The 16,419-nt window shown below is 43.0% G+C and overlaps 1 protein-coding gene across 10 annotated transcripts in view; it reads right to left on the reverse strand.

Annotated features, from left to right (window-relative positions):
• Positions 1 to 13,145, reverse strand: part of SLC35F2 (solute carrier family 35 member F2) — a 98,518-nt gene extending 85,373 nt beyond the window's left edge. For 7 of the 10 annotated variants that reach the window (XR_014815172.1, XR_002335623.2, XR_014815173.1 and 4 more), the window contains exon 1: positions 12,997 to 13,145. Coding sequence is in view for 2 of the 10 variants with exons in the window: in XM_013979350.3 (XP_013834804.2) it covers positions 12,997 to 13,106 (110 nt within the window). In the remaining 8 variants the exon portion in view is untranslated. Of the gene's footprint in view, positions 1 to 12,779; positions 12,952 to 12,996 lie in introns of those variants that run through there. The other 3 variants (XR_014815175.1, XM_084975945.1, XM_084975944.1) reach the window with 2 other exon arrangements.
• Positions 13,146 to 16,419: the final 3,274 nt, after the last annotated feature.

Here is a 16,419-nt window from a genome sequence, read left to right on the forward strand (position 1 = left end):
AAATAACTGCAGACGAAACGGATTAGGAGCCATGCTAGATTAAAACACTTTTTTCATTTGCTAGGAAGAAAATGAAACCATGCCATCAGGCCAGAAACTATGGAACTAATTTTATGCAAACCAACAACAGTGATTTTTCTTATATATTATGTTCTGCATGGCTCTTAGATAGTCAAGAATTCAGGGAAAACATTTAATACTCACCCTTTATACAATAAAAGGGAGACAGGTGCCAGTCACTGTACTGAGCTTTTATATATATTAACTTACTGGATTTTCATACAACCCTAAAACATATGTATCATTTTGCCAAAGTTCAAAGTCTTTTAACCAAGTTCATACAGCAAATAAATAGTAACACTAGATTAAAATCTAAGATTCTAAAGCCGGGAGTTCCCTGGTGGGCTAGTGTTTAAGGATTCAGCATTGTCACTCCTGTGTCTCAGGTTTGATCCCTAGCCCAGAAATCTGCACATGCCATGGGTGCAATTAAAAATAAAAAATTAAGTGAAAAATGAAAACCAAAAAAGATTCTAAAGACTGTGTTCTTTCCATTCCATGATGCTAAGAAAATGAAATAACTGTGGGAAGAAAGAGAGTAAGAAGGTTGCCCAGTTCCAGAATAAAGACCTCTTAATTCCTACAGCATTTGCACTGTATCCTCCTCCCCATTTTCTACCTTCTGTCTGTAGTGTTTCCATGTCTGTTGTATTTGCTTTACCAGATTACAAATGCAGAAACTGTATAATGGATATTTTTGCACTTCCTCCTTATATACCTTTCCACACACTATCTAGTACTGTTACTATTATTGTTGTTACTATTGTTACCATTACTATTACTGTTGTCATTACTATTGTTATTGCTTACAGTAATAATAATAATAACAATATCTAACACTTGGCAAACTATGTACCAAGTAATGTTCTAACAATTTCATTGTCCTAATTCATTTAAACCTCCCAACAATCCTATCAGGTACTATTTTCATTGCTATTTATAGATAAAGAAACTGAAGGACAAGACAGTGCTTAAATAACTTGCCCAATATCACACAGATCGTAAATGGCAGAACCTAGAGAGCAGTCCAAGCATAATCACTGTTATATTGGATGCACAATAGCCCCCTCTCCTTTATCAAGTGGCAGTCTGAAATGCAGATAGTACTGAACTCTACGTATACTATTTTTTCCTATACATACCTACCCATGATAAAGTATAATTTATAAATGAGGCACAGTAAAAGAATAACAAGAGTAACTATAATAGAATATGACAATTATAACAATAAATTGCATAAAAGTTACATGAATGTGGTCTCTTTCAAAATATCTTATGGTATAAATTTAATGCCTTGGAGTTCCTATCGTGGCTCAGTGGAAACAAACCTGACTAGCATCCATGAGGACACAGATTCAATCCCTGGCCTCACTCAGTGCGTTAAGGATCCGGCGTTGCCAGGAGCTATGGTGTAGGTCGCAGACACGTCTCGGATCAAGCGTTGCTGTGGCTATGGTATGTATAGCTGTGACTACAGCTCTGTTTTGACCCCTAGCATGGGAACCTCCTTATGCCGCAGGTGCGGCCCTAAAAAGACAAAAGACAAACAAAAAATTTAATGCCTTTTCCATCTTAACTAAGCACTTCTCACACACTGTGGCCATAGCTTTTGCAGTTTCAGATACAACAACACTAGCACATGTTTTTTTCCCTTTTTCACAATTTCACAGATGGTCTTAACAACCTCAACAGACAATTTTATTTACATTATACCTTTTCAATTAAAGGAAACACACTATGGCTTATCTGGTTTTCTGAATTGCCAGCATCACTGTTCTTGCATGTGGGGCCATTTTTAAGTAAAATAAGGGTGACATGAAAATAGACACTGTGGATATCATAACCAAGACGGCTACTACACAAGTAATAGGAGGGACAAAGGGAGGAGTCACATGGCAGGCAGGATGGAGCAGGTGCACAGGATTTCATCACACTACTCAGAGTGCACTGATTTAGAACTTGTGAACTGTTTCTGGAATTTTCCATTTAATATTTTTGGACCTAGTTGACCAGTGTAACAAACTTGAGGATAGGTAGGGATACTACCTGCATCTATTAGGGACTCGAAAAAACCTTTATTATCCTAACAAAACTGTGGTGGCTTATTTAAAATAACTTTGTGCCAGATTCCATACTAAGTGCTTATATATGTTGTTTCATTTAAATCTCACAAAAACTCTTTAGAGAAAGAGATTATGAGTACAACTGAACAGATGAGAAACTGCATTTGAGCTCTTCAGAGAAGTTAAGTAACTTGCCTAAGGTCAGAAAATTAGTTGTCTGTGTTTTTCCCATTCTATGCACTCCTGGATAAGAATAAAAAATAAAATATATAATATTAAGGATTATGAAAACATGCAAGGGAGATCAATTGATACAAATTACCCTGCAACTGGGCATTAACACACCCATTTGATTATATGTTCTATAATTATTTTAATAAGTGGTACTCTAATAAGAGGACATAAAATTTGTTTGTGGAGTTCCCGTCATGGCACAGCAGAAACGAATCCTGAACTGTGGTGTAGCATCGATTCGAACCCTAGCCTGGGAACCTCCACATGCCATGGGTGCAGCCATAAAAAGCAAACAAAAAAAAATTTTTTTAATCTGTTTATAATATCCTTCTTCTGTCCTCCAATTTTTGCTTGGTATGAAACACATCCTCAACCCACTTATTCTCTTTGGACACAGGTCAGAGGAACTTGAGTCCCACCCCCCGGTGGGGGATGCAGCACGAACTGCGGGCAACACTTAGAGGATGTGGCCTCCACCTCCAGGATCCTCCCTCTCCCCGGGCTCCTGTGTGCAAGTTCTAAGAGAGGCACCAAGGGGAACGCGATCCCAAGGTCAGGAACAGGAGCTCGAGGAGGGCCGACAAGTTAGGTGCAGAGATGGGGGGTGGGGAGAGTGAGAAGGAGGGGATTAGCACTGGGTAAGGTTGTGCTGCTGTTTCAAGAGTCTAGATGGCTAGAGTTTACAGCCCTGTGACGGATGCACAGCCTTCCCTCTACCCCACCCAGTCTGGCAAAGGCACCAAGAAAACAGACTAACCCTGTTCTCAATCCGCAGCCAAGAAACCACAGCCCATAAAATTGTAAATCCCTAATACTGCCTGCCTACTGAGGCTGAGGCCAAATAGGAAATTCTGAAGAACTTTTTTTTTTTCCCCAACCATTTGGAAAATCTAAAAGTACATCCCTTGTGGATTACAGAAACAAAAATACAGATTTCGAAACTTGACGGTTTTGTTTGTTTGGTCTGTTTCTTTGGGGGTTTTTGTCTGTTTCGTGTGGTTTAAACTGTAAAATCTAATTCTCAACCAAAGACAATCAACTGGTCTGCAGTTAGAAGAATGAAATCGATAGCGACGGTAAAGCACAGATAAAGAGACAGGCAGAGAGAATCCCACTGTGGTTTGGGTTCCTGGCTCCAGCCCCTTCTCTGCTCTTGCGGTCTGGCCCTTTAACCCTCCCTGAATTCTGTGAAGTCATAAATCCTTTTTCACCTCCGACAGTGGTAAGCTGGTTTCTCTGCTAACAATCAAACTAATATACTATTTAAACACCAAAGAGGCACCAAAAGAAAACAGGACTCTAGGTTTGAATTAGAAAGTTCCTGGGGACCTGGCCTGGAAGGGAAACGGCGGCGGCGGCGTAAGAGAGATTTCCTGTGAGTCACGTTAACCTTTCAACACTCCACAGGCCTCAAACGAGAAAAACTCACTCCCCTCCTTAATCTGATTCATTTGCTCCTAATCTACACCTGCCAACTCTCAGCTGCTCACAACCTTTTCAACTGAACCACCACTATCAGGCAAGAAGTCAATGAGCATTCGTGGGGAACCTCATAAAAGCCCCATTTTTTTCAACTCTCAGATAGTATTTTTAAAATCCATGTAAACAGCACTGTGTATAAAGACACCATTTAACATAAAAGTAATGGAAAAAGATGGGTATTTCACAGGTAATACGGGTATTTCAAAAGTAGAAACAAGGCCAAGGAATATACAGAGACACAACTTCATTAGTGATCAGGGAGATGCAAATTAAGAGAGATTCTTTTACATTCAACTGTCAAAAATTTTTAAATCTGATAGTATCAAGTGTTAAAAAGAATATTTGTTTCATAGGATTTCTCATACTCAGCTGATGGGAGTATAAATTGATACAATTACTTTGGAAAAAGTTTGGCATTGAGTTATGAAGTCGAACAATCGCATACCCTATAATCCAGCAATTCTTCTCCTAGGTGTATGATGTGTGCATGTGTGTGTATTTAAGAAGCTCTTACATGTGATCAATAGGTGACATGTAGAAGAAAGTTCCTAGAAGTCATGTTCACTATGGCAAAAACTTAGAAAGAAGGCTAAATGCTCATCAACAGAATGAACGAATGGAGTGTGGTATATTCACAGGAAATATTATATAGAGCCAAAGGGAATATTTTGCAGCATCAGACAACAACATAGATGAATCTTAGCAACCTGATATAGGAGGGGTAAATAAATTCGAACAGATTATACAGAGCATGATATATCTTTTAAAAAATAAAAAAAAAAGACAATAATAGTAAATACTTTTTAGAAATACACACAAGTACAAAATTATGTATAAAAGTGAGAGAATAGTAAATACTTTTTAGAAATACATACAAGTACAAAATTATGTATAATAGTGAGAGAAAGGAGGAGTTTCCATTGTGGCTCAGCAGGTCAAGGAAGCAACATTGTCACTGTGAGGGTGCCAGTTCAAATCCTGGCCTGGCTCAGTGGGTTAAGCAAGGATTCAGCGTTGCTTCAAGCTGTAATGGTTTCAGAAATGGCTCAGATCCAGTGTTGCCACGGCTGCAGTGTAAGTCTGCAGCTGCAGCTCGATTCAACCCTGACCTGTATGCCACAGGTGTGGCCATAAAAAGAAAAGAGAGAGAGAGCAAGGGATTGGTGAAAGGAGAATTCAGGATGATGGTTATCTCTAGCTGGGCAAGAAGGGAGCTAGAAGAGGGGATGACCACTAGGTAGATGAAGATTACCACCACAATTCCAGTTTTAGGGCTGGTGGCGGGTATATGGGAATTTATTGCATTAAAAAACTAACCATTCATGGGCCAACAATGAAAGAGTGCCATGAGCCAGGGATTATGATTAATCCACTTCCATGCAACTGGAATCTAAAAAATAAATGATGCTCCGGGAAAAGCATTATTCTCAACCTGTGACTTTATATACTCTCTGGCAGCCCTGGGGATACAACGGCTGAGAACAAAAACCCCAGGGGGGAAACTGTCCAAGGCCTGTTTTTTCTGTTCTCTGCCCAGCTCACAGGAGGCAGGGTCACTAAAGTGGTTAGGAGCACAGGCTCTGCGCCAGGCTGATTTGGGGGAGGAGACGAAACCTGGCTGCTTTCCTTACTACTCTGTGACTAATCCTGTTGGGAAAAAAGACTTAACCTCTCAGATCCTCAGCTTCCAAAAGTGTCCAATGGGGAATGGAGCCAGCAACAACAGTATGATACTTAAGAGTATTACTGTAAGGGTTACAGGAGTTAATCCACGAGGTCCTGGAATAGTGAGGGTGTTTGAGGTACTTTAAGTAAAATTTACTCAACGAAGACTGGCTTTTATTATTATTTTTATCTCTGGTTTGATACCACAATGAAAAGCTTAAATACTCGGAGTTCCTGTCGTGGCTCAGTGGTTGACGAATCCAACAAGGAACCATAGGGTTGCGGGTTCGATCCCTGGCCTTGCTCAGTGGGTTGAGGATCCGGCGTTGCCGTGAGCTGTGGTGTAGGTTGCAGACACGGCAGATCTGGCATTGCTGTGGCTGTGGTGTAGGCCAGCGGCTACAGCTCTGACTGGACCCCTAGCCTGGGAACCTCCATATGCCGCGGGAGTGGCCCAAGAAAAGGCAAAAGACAAAAAAAAAAAAAAAGCTTAAATATTCTTCTAAATACCCTGTTTCGCAATTATTTTGAGAAGCTCTAAATCACACAGCACAGTTATTACTAGCCTAAGCACTCAGTTGAAGAAACTGAGTCAGTACATTCTTTAAATACTCTGGTTTCCGAGGAATGACTAGAGAGATGTTTGGAACACAAATGTGGTTTTTCATGGAATCTTTCTCTGCATCATTAACATAAACAACCAAGTTTTGGGACATATCACTTTATTTGATGACTTTAATTAACAGAGATTCCTGTATGGGATTGGCATATGCACACTGTGGTATATGGAATGGGGAACTGCACAGAGGACTTGGCCCAATAAGTCTGTGATAACCTACATGTGAAAAGAATCTGAAAAGGAAGGGAGATGTGTACATGCATAGCTGAAACTTTGTTTTATAGCAAAATTATCACAACATTGTAGATCAGCTATAATTCAGTAAAATTTTTAAAAATAAAAAAATTTAAAAAAAGACCCCTGTAACCATCAAAAAAGTCCCCCAAATCTGTAGAATTAAAGTTTTTATAACTTATTAAAATGAAAAACATTTTTTTCAGATTTGAAAAGCATTTAATTTCAATGAACAGCATTTTATTCCTTGACAATACCCTCAAAAGAAAATACATTAATATACTTTTTTCATTTTGCATTTTTTTTAAAAAAACATTTAAATCTTTAAACAGGGCCTATTTATACTTTACCTACAAGCAATTCGAAGAAACTGGGTTACCTGGTTTTTATAGTGTTAATAGGTTAGCAGTCATAATTTAGAAAGAACGTAGGCTTTTAGAGATATGCTCAGTAACAGAAAAAAATCACATGTGATAACTGTGAAAAAAAAGTCAGAAAAAATAAGACAAAAAATTAAATGGCCCTGAGCATATTACTACCACGCAGCAGAATAAAATTCATAATGATGATCCTGAGTCATGAAGAAAAGGTATGTTAAATGCACTATGTTTACTAGGCAAGTAGCCTCATATATAAATTTTAAATGTACCATAAAGACTTCTAAATAATGGGATTTTTTTTTCCTGGTAAAATATCCAGGATTATTTGCAAATGGACCCACTAAATAATTCAATGAGTAGGCCTACCCTAGAAAGTTGTTTGATACAAACCAATTAGATGTTGAAGAACTGTTGCACAAAATTATGAATAAATTAACTAACAGAAGTAACTAATCCATTACATGAACAGCACCACTTAGTTTTGTTTTTTTTTTTGTCTTTTCAGGGCTGCAGCTGCAACATACGGAAATTCCCAGGCTAGGGTCAAATCAGAGCTGCAGCTGCCGGCCTACAGCAACGTGGGATCTGAGCCGCAGCTGTGACCTACACTGCAGATCACCACAGTGCCCACTGAGCAAGGCCAGGAATGGAACCTGCATCCTCATGGATACTAGTTGGATTCGTTACTACTGAGTCAAAACAGCAATTCCTGAATTTAAAAGTAAATTTTAATACTTTAAGAGTGAGTTGAGGGAGTTCCCCACTGTGGCGCAGGAGAACAATCAAATTTGTAGAGACAGAAAGTAGAATGGTAGTTACCAAGGGCTGAGGGGGGAGGGGGATTTCCCAACTTGCCCCCATAAAGGACCCTGAGGAACCTCCAGGAAACCCAAGAGCTCCAGCAGTTTGCAAATCACTGGCACAGGTGATGGGAGGAAGACAAAAGGTTGCAGCCTGATCATGGTGCAGTGAGATTTCTGAGACAGTATAGTGGTCTGGTTTGGAATCAAATGAAACTATCTCTACCCTGCCTCTTACCAGCCATGTGCCCTCAAGCAAGTTATTTATCTGCTCTCAAAGGTACTAAAAAATCTTTTTATAAGGACTGTTGAAATGTTAATATTATGCCTTGATAGGGGGTAAATTCTCACTTGATGGCAGATACCGATACCCTTTAGTTTTACTTGGCTCAATCTGGTTCCTTTGTAATGAGATGACTGGGGTAGGTGGAGGCATGAATGGAAGCTACAACAAGACTCCAAGTAATGATGAAGGCCTGAAGTCGTGACAATAGGGATTGGAGGGGGAGGTGGATCCTTGCTGTCAAAATGGGAAAAATATAAGCACAGGTGGCCATCTCATATTCCTCCGAACCAACCTGAAGAAAAGAGCACAGATAAGGAAGAATAACTCAGAGTTGTCCAGAACGGGTCAGGGGGAGGGAGGGCACCATACTCTGGAGCAGAGAACAGCCAGAGGCCAAATGGAAGGCTTTTAAAGTCCACCCTGACCACTCCCTTGCAATGCAGTACTGCCAGTCCCTTTAACAACTCCCTGCAGTATTGAGAAGCTCCTGCAAAGGATCAGCCAGGAACAGTTCCTTCACCTACCCTCTCCAAGCTCCTAAGGCCGCAACCTAGAGAGACTGCCGCTTCCTTCTTCCAGAGCAGCTGATGACAAAGCCATGGTCACAGAATAGCCTAATGGAGGGGCACCAACCAACAGCAATCAACACTCGTTCTGTAATGCCCACAGGTTCCCTGTTCTGGGATTCATCCCCTCCCTCCTACTTAAAGTCCCCTGGGGAGACTTGGATCCCAGCCAGGCCATTGGCTCTTCCCCACTACACGAGGTGACAGTGTTGTCCATGGCTGCGAGTCAGAAACTGAGTGTCCATCCCTGGAGGACCGTGGAAACACATATACTCTGCAGCAGGTAGCTAGAAACCGTGCACTAGGCCAGTGCTTCTCACCCAGAGGTGATATTGTTCCTCAGGAGACATTCAACAAAGTCTGAAAAGATTTTTGCCTGTCACAACTCAGAGGTGGGGGGGTGCCCTCCTGGCCTCTAGAGGCTGGAGGTCAGGGATGCTGCCACACCCTGCAGTTTACAGGCCAGCCCCCAAAGCAAAGAATTATTGACCCAGAATGGCACTAAGGCTGAGACTGAGAAACACTGGACTAGATAAACAAAACATGACTGGATAATAAACATATAGTGCTGAACAAAAATTTATTTTTTTGTTTTATGGCCGCACCTGCAGCATACAGAAGTCCCCAGGCTACAGGGTCAAATCAGAGCTTCAGGCCTATGCCACAGTCACAGCTTCAGGCTTATGCCACCAGATCCATGCCACATCTGTGAATTATGCCACAGCTGCAGTAACACCGGATCCTTAACCCACTAAGTGAGGCCAGGAATCAAACCCACATCCTCAAAGAGATTATGTTGGGTTCCTAACCCAGTGAGCCACAACAGGAACTCGTAGAAATTTTTTTAAAAAGAGATGTGATTATAAAATTTCTATTTGGAATTAAGGATTCATTTAGTTAATCATCCAATATTAACTGTGTATTTATTTGCAAGGTAGGCACCACGCTTGGCAGAGAATACAATAGTGACCAAAAGTAGATTGGATTCCTCACCTCCTAAAGTCTAGTAGAACAGGCAGATGTTAATTAAATAATCTTACAAATTAAAGAGGGAAGGGGGGGAGATATTTTGGAGACCGGTGGGATCCAGAGTTCCCTAATCCCCCACTTGCAAAGGCCACAAAAGGTCCTTCAACTTACATCTTGGCTTAAATAACACAACAAAACAATACCCTTCAGCAGGGCTATATACCAACTTAGGATTGTGTTGCACACACACTAAGTGCTCAACAGATGTCTACTGAATGAACAGATGAAGGCTAAACATCACTAAATGACTCTTTCAGAAGTTTCTGGACCTTAACCTTTGAAATGAAGAAACCAAACAAAAAGAAAAAAAAAAACCGAAGGGCTAGGCCCTTTACTAGACCGTAACAAGAAGTACACTGACCATCTGCTACTGTTCATTGCTCCTCAAAACCGTGCCCTCCTCACACCAAGCTACTTGCAGTTCCTTGAGCAAAACACTCTGGCACCTCTGTGCCTGAACTGTCCTTCCTCACCTAGTCCACCTGGAAAATTCATTCATGCTTCAAATTCCCAATCACCTTCTCTGTCGAGCTCCCCAACCCTACCTCACCCTGGTGGACTTCACCTCTGGCCTCTTGCCATCTGTATTTTTGTGCTCATCTGTACAGCACTTATCATAACTTCTTACCATCATCTAATGATGAGCTCTCTTGGGAACAGGAACTACATCCTATTCATCTTTACAGCCCAGAGACTAGTATAGAAACCTAGAGCACCACAGATGCTCAAGGTTTGTCACATGAAAGAATGACTAAATGAACACATGTCCTGCACTGTGCTACCAAAAAAAGGGGGGTTAAAATCTATACCCTCAAAGAGCTTACCATCTATTTGATGGGAAAAGAATATGGGAAAGAATAATTAGTAATTTTTGCTAGAGATATAAACTCAATAGTCATTACAAGAAACATAATTTTTTCATATTTGCATTAGAGTATATGTTAGAATGTAAATTGCTAGATGGTAAACATACAGTTATTTAAATATCCTCTCAAGTATTCCTGGAAATCCATATCCTCCTATCATAGCATTTGCCATTTAAGTTGATAGCAATAAATGACAAAAGCCAAAATTACAAGCAGACTCCACTTGGAAACCTAGAGTGCTAGTTATAACAAATGCCTGGCATGCAGTAGGTCCTCAGTAGAACTTTACTGAATGAGTGACCTGATATTCTTATCATAGAGCAAAGTAACCTGTCCACTACTGAGGCCCACTGCTAAGGATATACTCAGGAGCTGGGGTTACCTAGAATATGTCCTTCTCATAATGAACACAGAACCAGCTCAAGGCCCTAAACTTTCCCCTGTTGTTTAGTACACACTTCCTAAAAGAGCTATTATTGCCCCCTTTTGGTAAAAGGTGTGGAAAACAGCTGTGTGGTCACAAACTATCTCTTTATCTTCCGTCCACACAGATGATAACACATCTATCTCCTCACCAACCTCTCTCAACCCCTTGTGGTTCCCCGGCCATCATTAGGAATTCATACAATGAAACTCAAATTTAAGGGATGAATTTTAATACTAAGAGTTTAAAATACTGAATATAAGGAGTACTGGATATCTAGTAAACTGCATTTTTTTTTTTTTTTGATTGCTACGTCAGACAAGGAGAAACTGCAAAAAAAAAAAAAATTCATGTCTGGACGGTTGCCAAAAGAAGGGCTAAAAACCTTGATGAACAAAAGAGCTCTGCCAACCAAAAAAAAAAAGCTCCAGCCCAAGACCCTCAGAATAAAGATCAATGAAGGGTAGAGTGTACAGAGTATGGCAGAATAGAAAGGAAGCCTCAAGAACATTTGTCATCCCTCATTCATTCATTCATTCATTTATGGGGTGGTGGGAAATACAAAAATTTAAAAGACTCGATTCCTGCTGTTAAAGACTTCATCAGGAATGTAAGATGCCCATAAATAGCTATCACACAGGAAGAAAGTGAAAATCCATTAGGGAGGTACACAAAAAGTGTGTCCAGACACAGAAAAATCTCATATCTAGGAAGCTATTAGATAATCCTGACTGGTATTCCTGGTAAAACATATCAGACTTTGATAATATTAGTACATTAGGAGAAAAAAAAAAAAATTGTTACTAATCCTTGCTAAACTGACCTGCCATATCATCTGCCCCATTATCAGCTCTGCTGTCCTCGCCTGGAGTAACACCACATCCTCCAATCACCCGGGAATGGAGAGCTGACAAGGGGTGTGAACTAACCCCCACAGAGTAGTACCATGAACACCTGTGCAGTCAGCCACTTAATCCTCACAATAGCCCTACAAGGTACCCACTCTTATTATACTCATTCTACAAGTAAGAAAACTGAGGCACAGAGAAGTTAAGCGAGTTGCCCAAAGGTCACCCAGCTGCTAAGTGAAACAATTATGATTTGAATCCAGAATCTGTACCCTTAGTCATTACACTACACTGCCTCCCAGCTGAGAATTTATGGTTAAATTTATCAGAAATACTGCATATAGCTGGATAATACAAGATAATTTTTGGCCAACTTTCCCCTGCTGTTTAAAACTATACTTAACTTACATGATAAAAATACATACAGTTATTGATCTATTTGAAAATGATATGGCTTTTTAAGACAGTTTTCATAACTTTTAAGGGAAAATTCGCTTCGTTAATAAATAAATAAATAAATAAACCCACAAATGCCTGTTTCATGAGGTGCCAGTGACCAAGGAGTAGTTAAGGTCAGTTTAGACTGGGGCTGGCAGGCATCACCCTGTACAGGTCACTGCATGGCCTTGGGGAAATTGCTTAGCCTTCTTTGTTTCTTCATCTGCAAAGTAGGATTAACAATAGTGCCATCTCATAAAGTGCTAAGGATTACATGATATTACCCATATAAACTGCTAAGCACGGTACTTGATACAATGAATGCTCAATAAACGTTGGTTTTCATTACTCAGGTCCTGAGTTATCTGTCTCTCCAGGATGCAAGTTGTCCAGTAACCAAAGAAATACTTTCCCCATCCCTGAGTCGCTGCCAACCCCCTGAGCACATTTCTGTTTCCCACAGAGCACCGTGACAACGTGAGCAGGCTTCCCTGGACCCCGGCTCCGAAGGTGGCTATGCCGCCTCGCTCAGCCTGGGGAAGGAGGCAGGCTGTGGACCACCTCTGGCGGCACCACAAAACTCAAACCAGATTTCTCACTTGGGTGAACTCAACTGCTAGTGGAGGCTCACCAGCCCAGCCTAACGCGCTCGGCAGCGGAGGAACGCGGGCGCCGGCCCAGGAAGGGAAGCTCGCCCATCTAGCAAGCGTACACAGCATCCGCGGGCCTTCCCCGCTGGGAGGCCACCTGGGACCGACCTGACAATACCAACAAAGTGAATTCACCTCAAATCCTGTGAAATACGTTCCCGGGGTTTCTAAGAGGAGACAAGGGAGGGGCGCCGAGCGCTTGGTAAAGAACGACGTCCCTGACGCACATGTTGAGCCGCCAGCACCAGCTCCCGAGTCCGTGCAGCCCGCCACGTGCAAGCCCGGGTGCTCCCGCCGCCCCCACCCTCCGCCCCCCTCTCCCAGCTCACCAGGTGAAGAGGCCCCCACTCACCAGGTGAAAAGCGCGCCCCGGACCCTGCGGAGCAGGCTGATGGGCGCGCCCTCCGCTGCCTGCGCGGGCGGCCGCGGGGCGCTGGGTCCCGCCGGCGAGGCGGCCTCCATGGGAGCCCCGCGTCTCCGGCGCCCGGAACCCCTCAAAGTGCCGGGTCCGGAAGACGGGAGGCGGCGCCTCCGCCGCCGGTGTGGGCTCGGCTCGGCCGGCTCGCCCTGCGCCCGCGCTCGCTCGCGTCCCCGCGCCCCTCGGCTGGCGGCTCCTGCTTCGGCCAATCATGAGCCGCGCAGCCCCCGGGGCCGACTACATCTGCGGATACAACCTGGCACCTCCGGAGCCAGGAGTTGGAGGAGAAATGCCCTTTTCCTCTTCGTCTTGGCAGTGGGGCTTCTGCGTAGGGTGAGGAGACACCCAAGAGGCGGTTCAGGTTCTTACGGTTCCTTATCTAAAATCAGCACCTGAGGTGAATCGAGGTTATGCCACCTGAAAAGCAATGACCTTTGTTAACTGGGGAGGACCGGCTGACCCCTCCTTGGACCTAGTCTCCCTCCCTCTGACTATCGTAAAAGGTATTTCCTATAGTTCTGTTTCTTTTCTTCCCTATCTTTCCTGTCCTTAAAGAATCCTGGAAACATGTTTCTGTGGTGTCTCCTCCTTAAGGACGTGTTCGGTTTGCCTTTCGATGCAGAGATGTCTCTGAGGTGCCATTGAAGGGGCGATTCCAACCCGTAGGCCACCCTTCTGAGGCTTGTGTGGACTGAAGAGAGACTAGGAACTGGGGTCTGGAAGTTCCTGGATAATGACAGAAGGACGTGGGTGGGTCTGGTAGACTCCTGCTTCCAAAAAGGAGGAGGTCAAGAAGACAAAAGAAAAGGTGTTAAGACCATTCTCCCCCACCCCACCCCCACCACCTCCTTCCGTGCAAGGTCTGAGGGGCGGGGGAGGAGGCAGGTTGAGGAGACAGGGGAGGGGCGCCGAGCGCTTGGTAAAGAATGACGTCCCTGAACCCCAAGTTTAGGAGCTACAGAAACCCCAAAGTTTAAGTGAAATGATTTTTTTTTTTTAATTACGTGAGATAGGGAAATACTGAAAACTAAAACCATGGTCATTCATAGAGGGATGACTGAAATATTATGGTACAATCATATCGCGAAAGGAGGACATTAAAAAGAATGGAAAAGAGCTATACCCGAACTTGGAAGGATTTTTTTCTAGCTATTTTTGAGTGACAAAAATAAGACGCAGGAGTTCCCTCCTTGGTGGCTCAGCGGGTTGAGGATAGGACATTGTCACTGCTGTGGTGTGGGTTCGATCCCTAGCTCTGGAACTTCCGTATGCCAGTATTCCAGGTCAAAAAAATAGTAAGATGCAAACAGTACATTTAGTATGACCTCATTTTTGTCAGGCAAACAGCCCATTAAACTTTACATTGACAATGCTGAATTTTACCTGAGCCCTGTGCTCAGGGAGGAAAATGGTGGTTAAGAAACCTCCCACTCTTTTGCATACTGCAAAGAAATGCCCTTCCCCACATGACTTAGATCTAAGTTTCTTTTTGACCTAGGTCAAGGCCAGATAGACCCTCCAACTTCCCATCTTTTGCCTCATTATTGGTGGAACTGAGTGTACCCGCTCACCAATCAGAGCAAAATCTTGTTTACCACACTGGTTAAACTATCATCCTCCAGGCCTGGGAACTTTCACCTACTTTTACCTACCTCAACCAGAGTCAGCTGTGTAACCCTCATTAATAGGACCCTCTGAGAATGCCGTTGCCTAAGGGAAAACATTCTCTAATCTACTATCCAGTCAAGCCACCCCTTTTTTCTTTTCTTTTTTTTTTTTTTTTTTTTTCTGTCTTTTAGGGCTGCATCAGAGGCATATGGAGGTTCCCAGGCTAGGGGTCGAATCGGAACTGTAGCCGCCAGCCTACACTACAGCCACAGCAATGCAGGATCTGAGCTGTGTCTGAGACCTACACCACAGCTCACAGCAATGCCAGATCCTTAACACACTGAGTGAGACCAGGGATCGAACCCACATCCTCATGGATGCTAGTCAGGTTCGTTAACCACTGAGCCACAATGGGAACTCCAGTTATGCCACCCTTTCATTCCACTTCCCTTCCAGGCAGGAAACAGTTCCCCCTCCAGTTGCAAGAACATTCCCTTATACCCACCCAACCCCACAACAATCCATTCAAATAAAGTCTCTCCTAAATTAGATTTTTTTTTTCTCTCCTCACCCCCTCCCCCCGGCCCAGCAACTAGCAGAATTTACGAGGGCCAGAGAGAGAACCCTCACCACAGCTGCCACTCCAGCCACAGCAACAACAATGCCAGATCCTTAACCCCCTGAGCCATCAGGGAATGTCCAGATTTGTTTTTTATTTGACAATATGTATACGGTTATGTGAGCATGGAGAAAAGTGTAGGATACATGTTATCAAAAGTAACCTTTAAAAACTTAAGGAATGCAGAAAGAAGAAAAAGAAAACTATAAAAAAATTCCACGAGTTCCCTTTGTGGTGCAGCAAAAACGAATCCAACTAGTGTCCATGAGGATTCAGGTTGGATCCCTGGCCTCGATAAGTGGACTGGGGATCTGGCATTGCCGTAAGCTGTGGTGCAGTTCGCAGATGTGGCTTGGATCCCAAGTTGCTGTGGCATAGTTCTGATTCAACTCCTAGCCTGGAAACCTCCGTATGCCATGAGTGTGGCCCTAAGAGGCAAAAAATTAAAAAATTTAAAAACTCCAGCATGGGAGATCTGGTGGTACAGCAGGAGGTTAAGGATCCTGCATTGTCACTGCAGGGGCACAGGTTCCATCCCTGGCCCAGGAACAGGAACTCCCGCATGACAAAAACGAAAACAAAAACCTCCAGCATGTATGATATAGTCCTTTTCATATAAAAATGTGTGTTTTATTGAAATACATGAGATTAAAAGGTGGGTTTAGATGTTGTGGCAGGCTGAATAATGTAAACCCCCCAAAAAAAAAATCCAGTTGCTAATTCCTAAAACCTGAAATGTTACTTTATAGAAAGGGACTTTATAGGTGTGATTAAATTACAAGATGGGAAGATTATCCTGAATTATCTGGTGGACAATAATGTAGTCACGGTGGGTGTCCTTATAAGAGGGAAGTAGAAGGGAGATTAACAGCAGAAGAGAAGGTGATAAGATGATGGAAGCGCAGATTGGAGTGATGTACTTTGAAGATGGAGGAGGCTCCACAAGCCAAGGAAAGAAGGCAGCTGCTTGGAGGCTTAGTGCCTGGAGAAGAAAGTAACCCCCCTGAAAGCCTTGCTAGAGCCCAGTACTACTGATTGTGGACTTTGACCTCGAGAACTGTAAGAGAATAGATTCCTCTGTGTGTGTGTGTGTGTGTGTGCGTGTTTTGGGGTGAAGTGTGAGGGGAGTT

The sequence above is a fragment of the Sus scrofa genome, chromosome 9 (genome assembly GCF_054392235.1).
Source record: "Sus scrofa isolate SSC_HxYL_T2T_F1_AM1 chromosome 9, Sscrofa_HxYL_maternal_Yorkshire_Landrace_v2.0, whole genome shotgun sequence".
In the NCBI taxonomy this organism is placed as follows: domain Eukaryota; kingdom Metazoa; phylum Chordata; class Mammalia; order Artiodactyla; family Suidae; genus Sus; species Sus scrofa.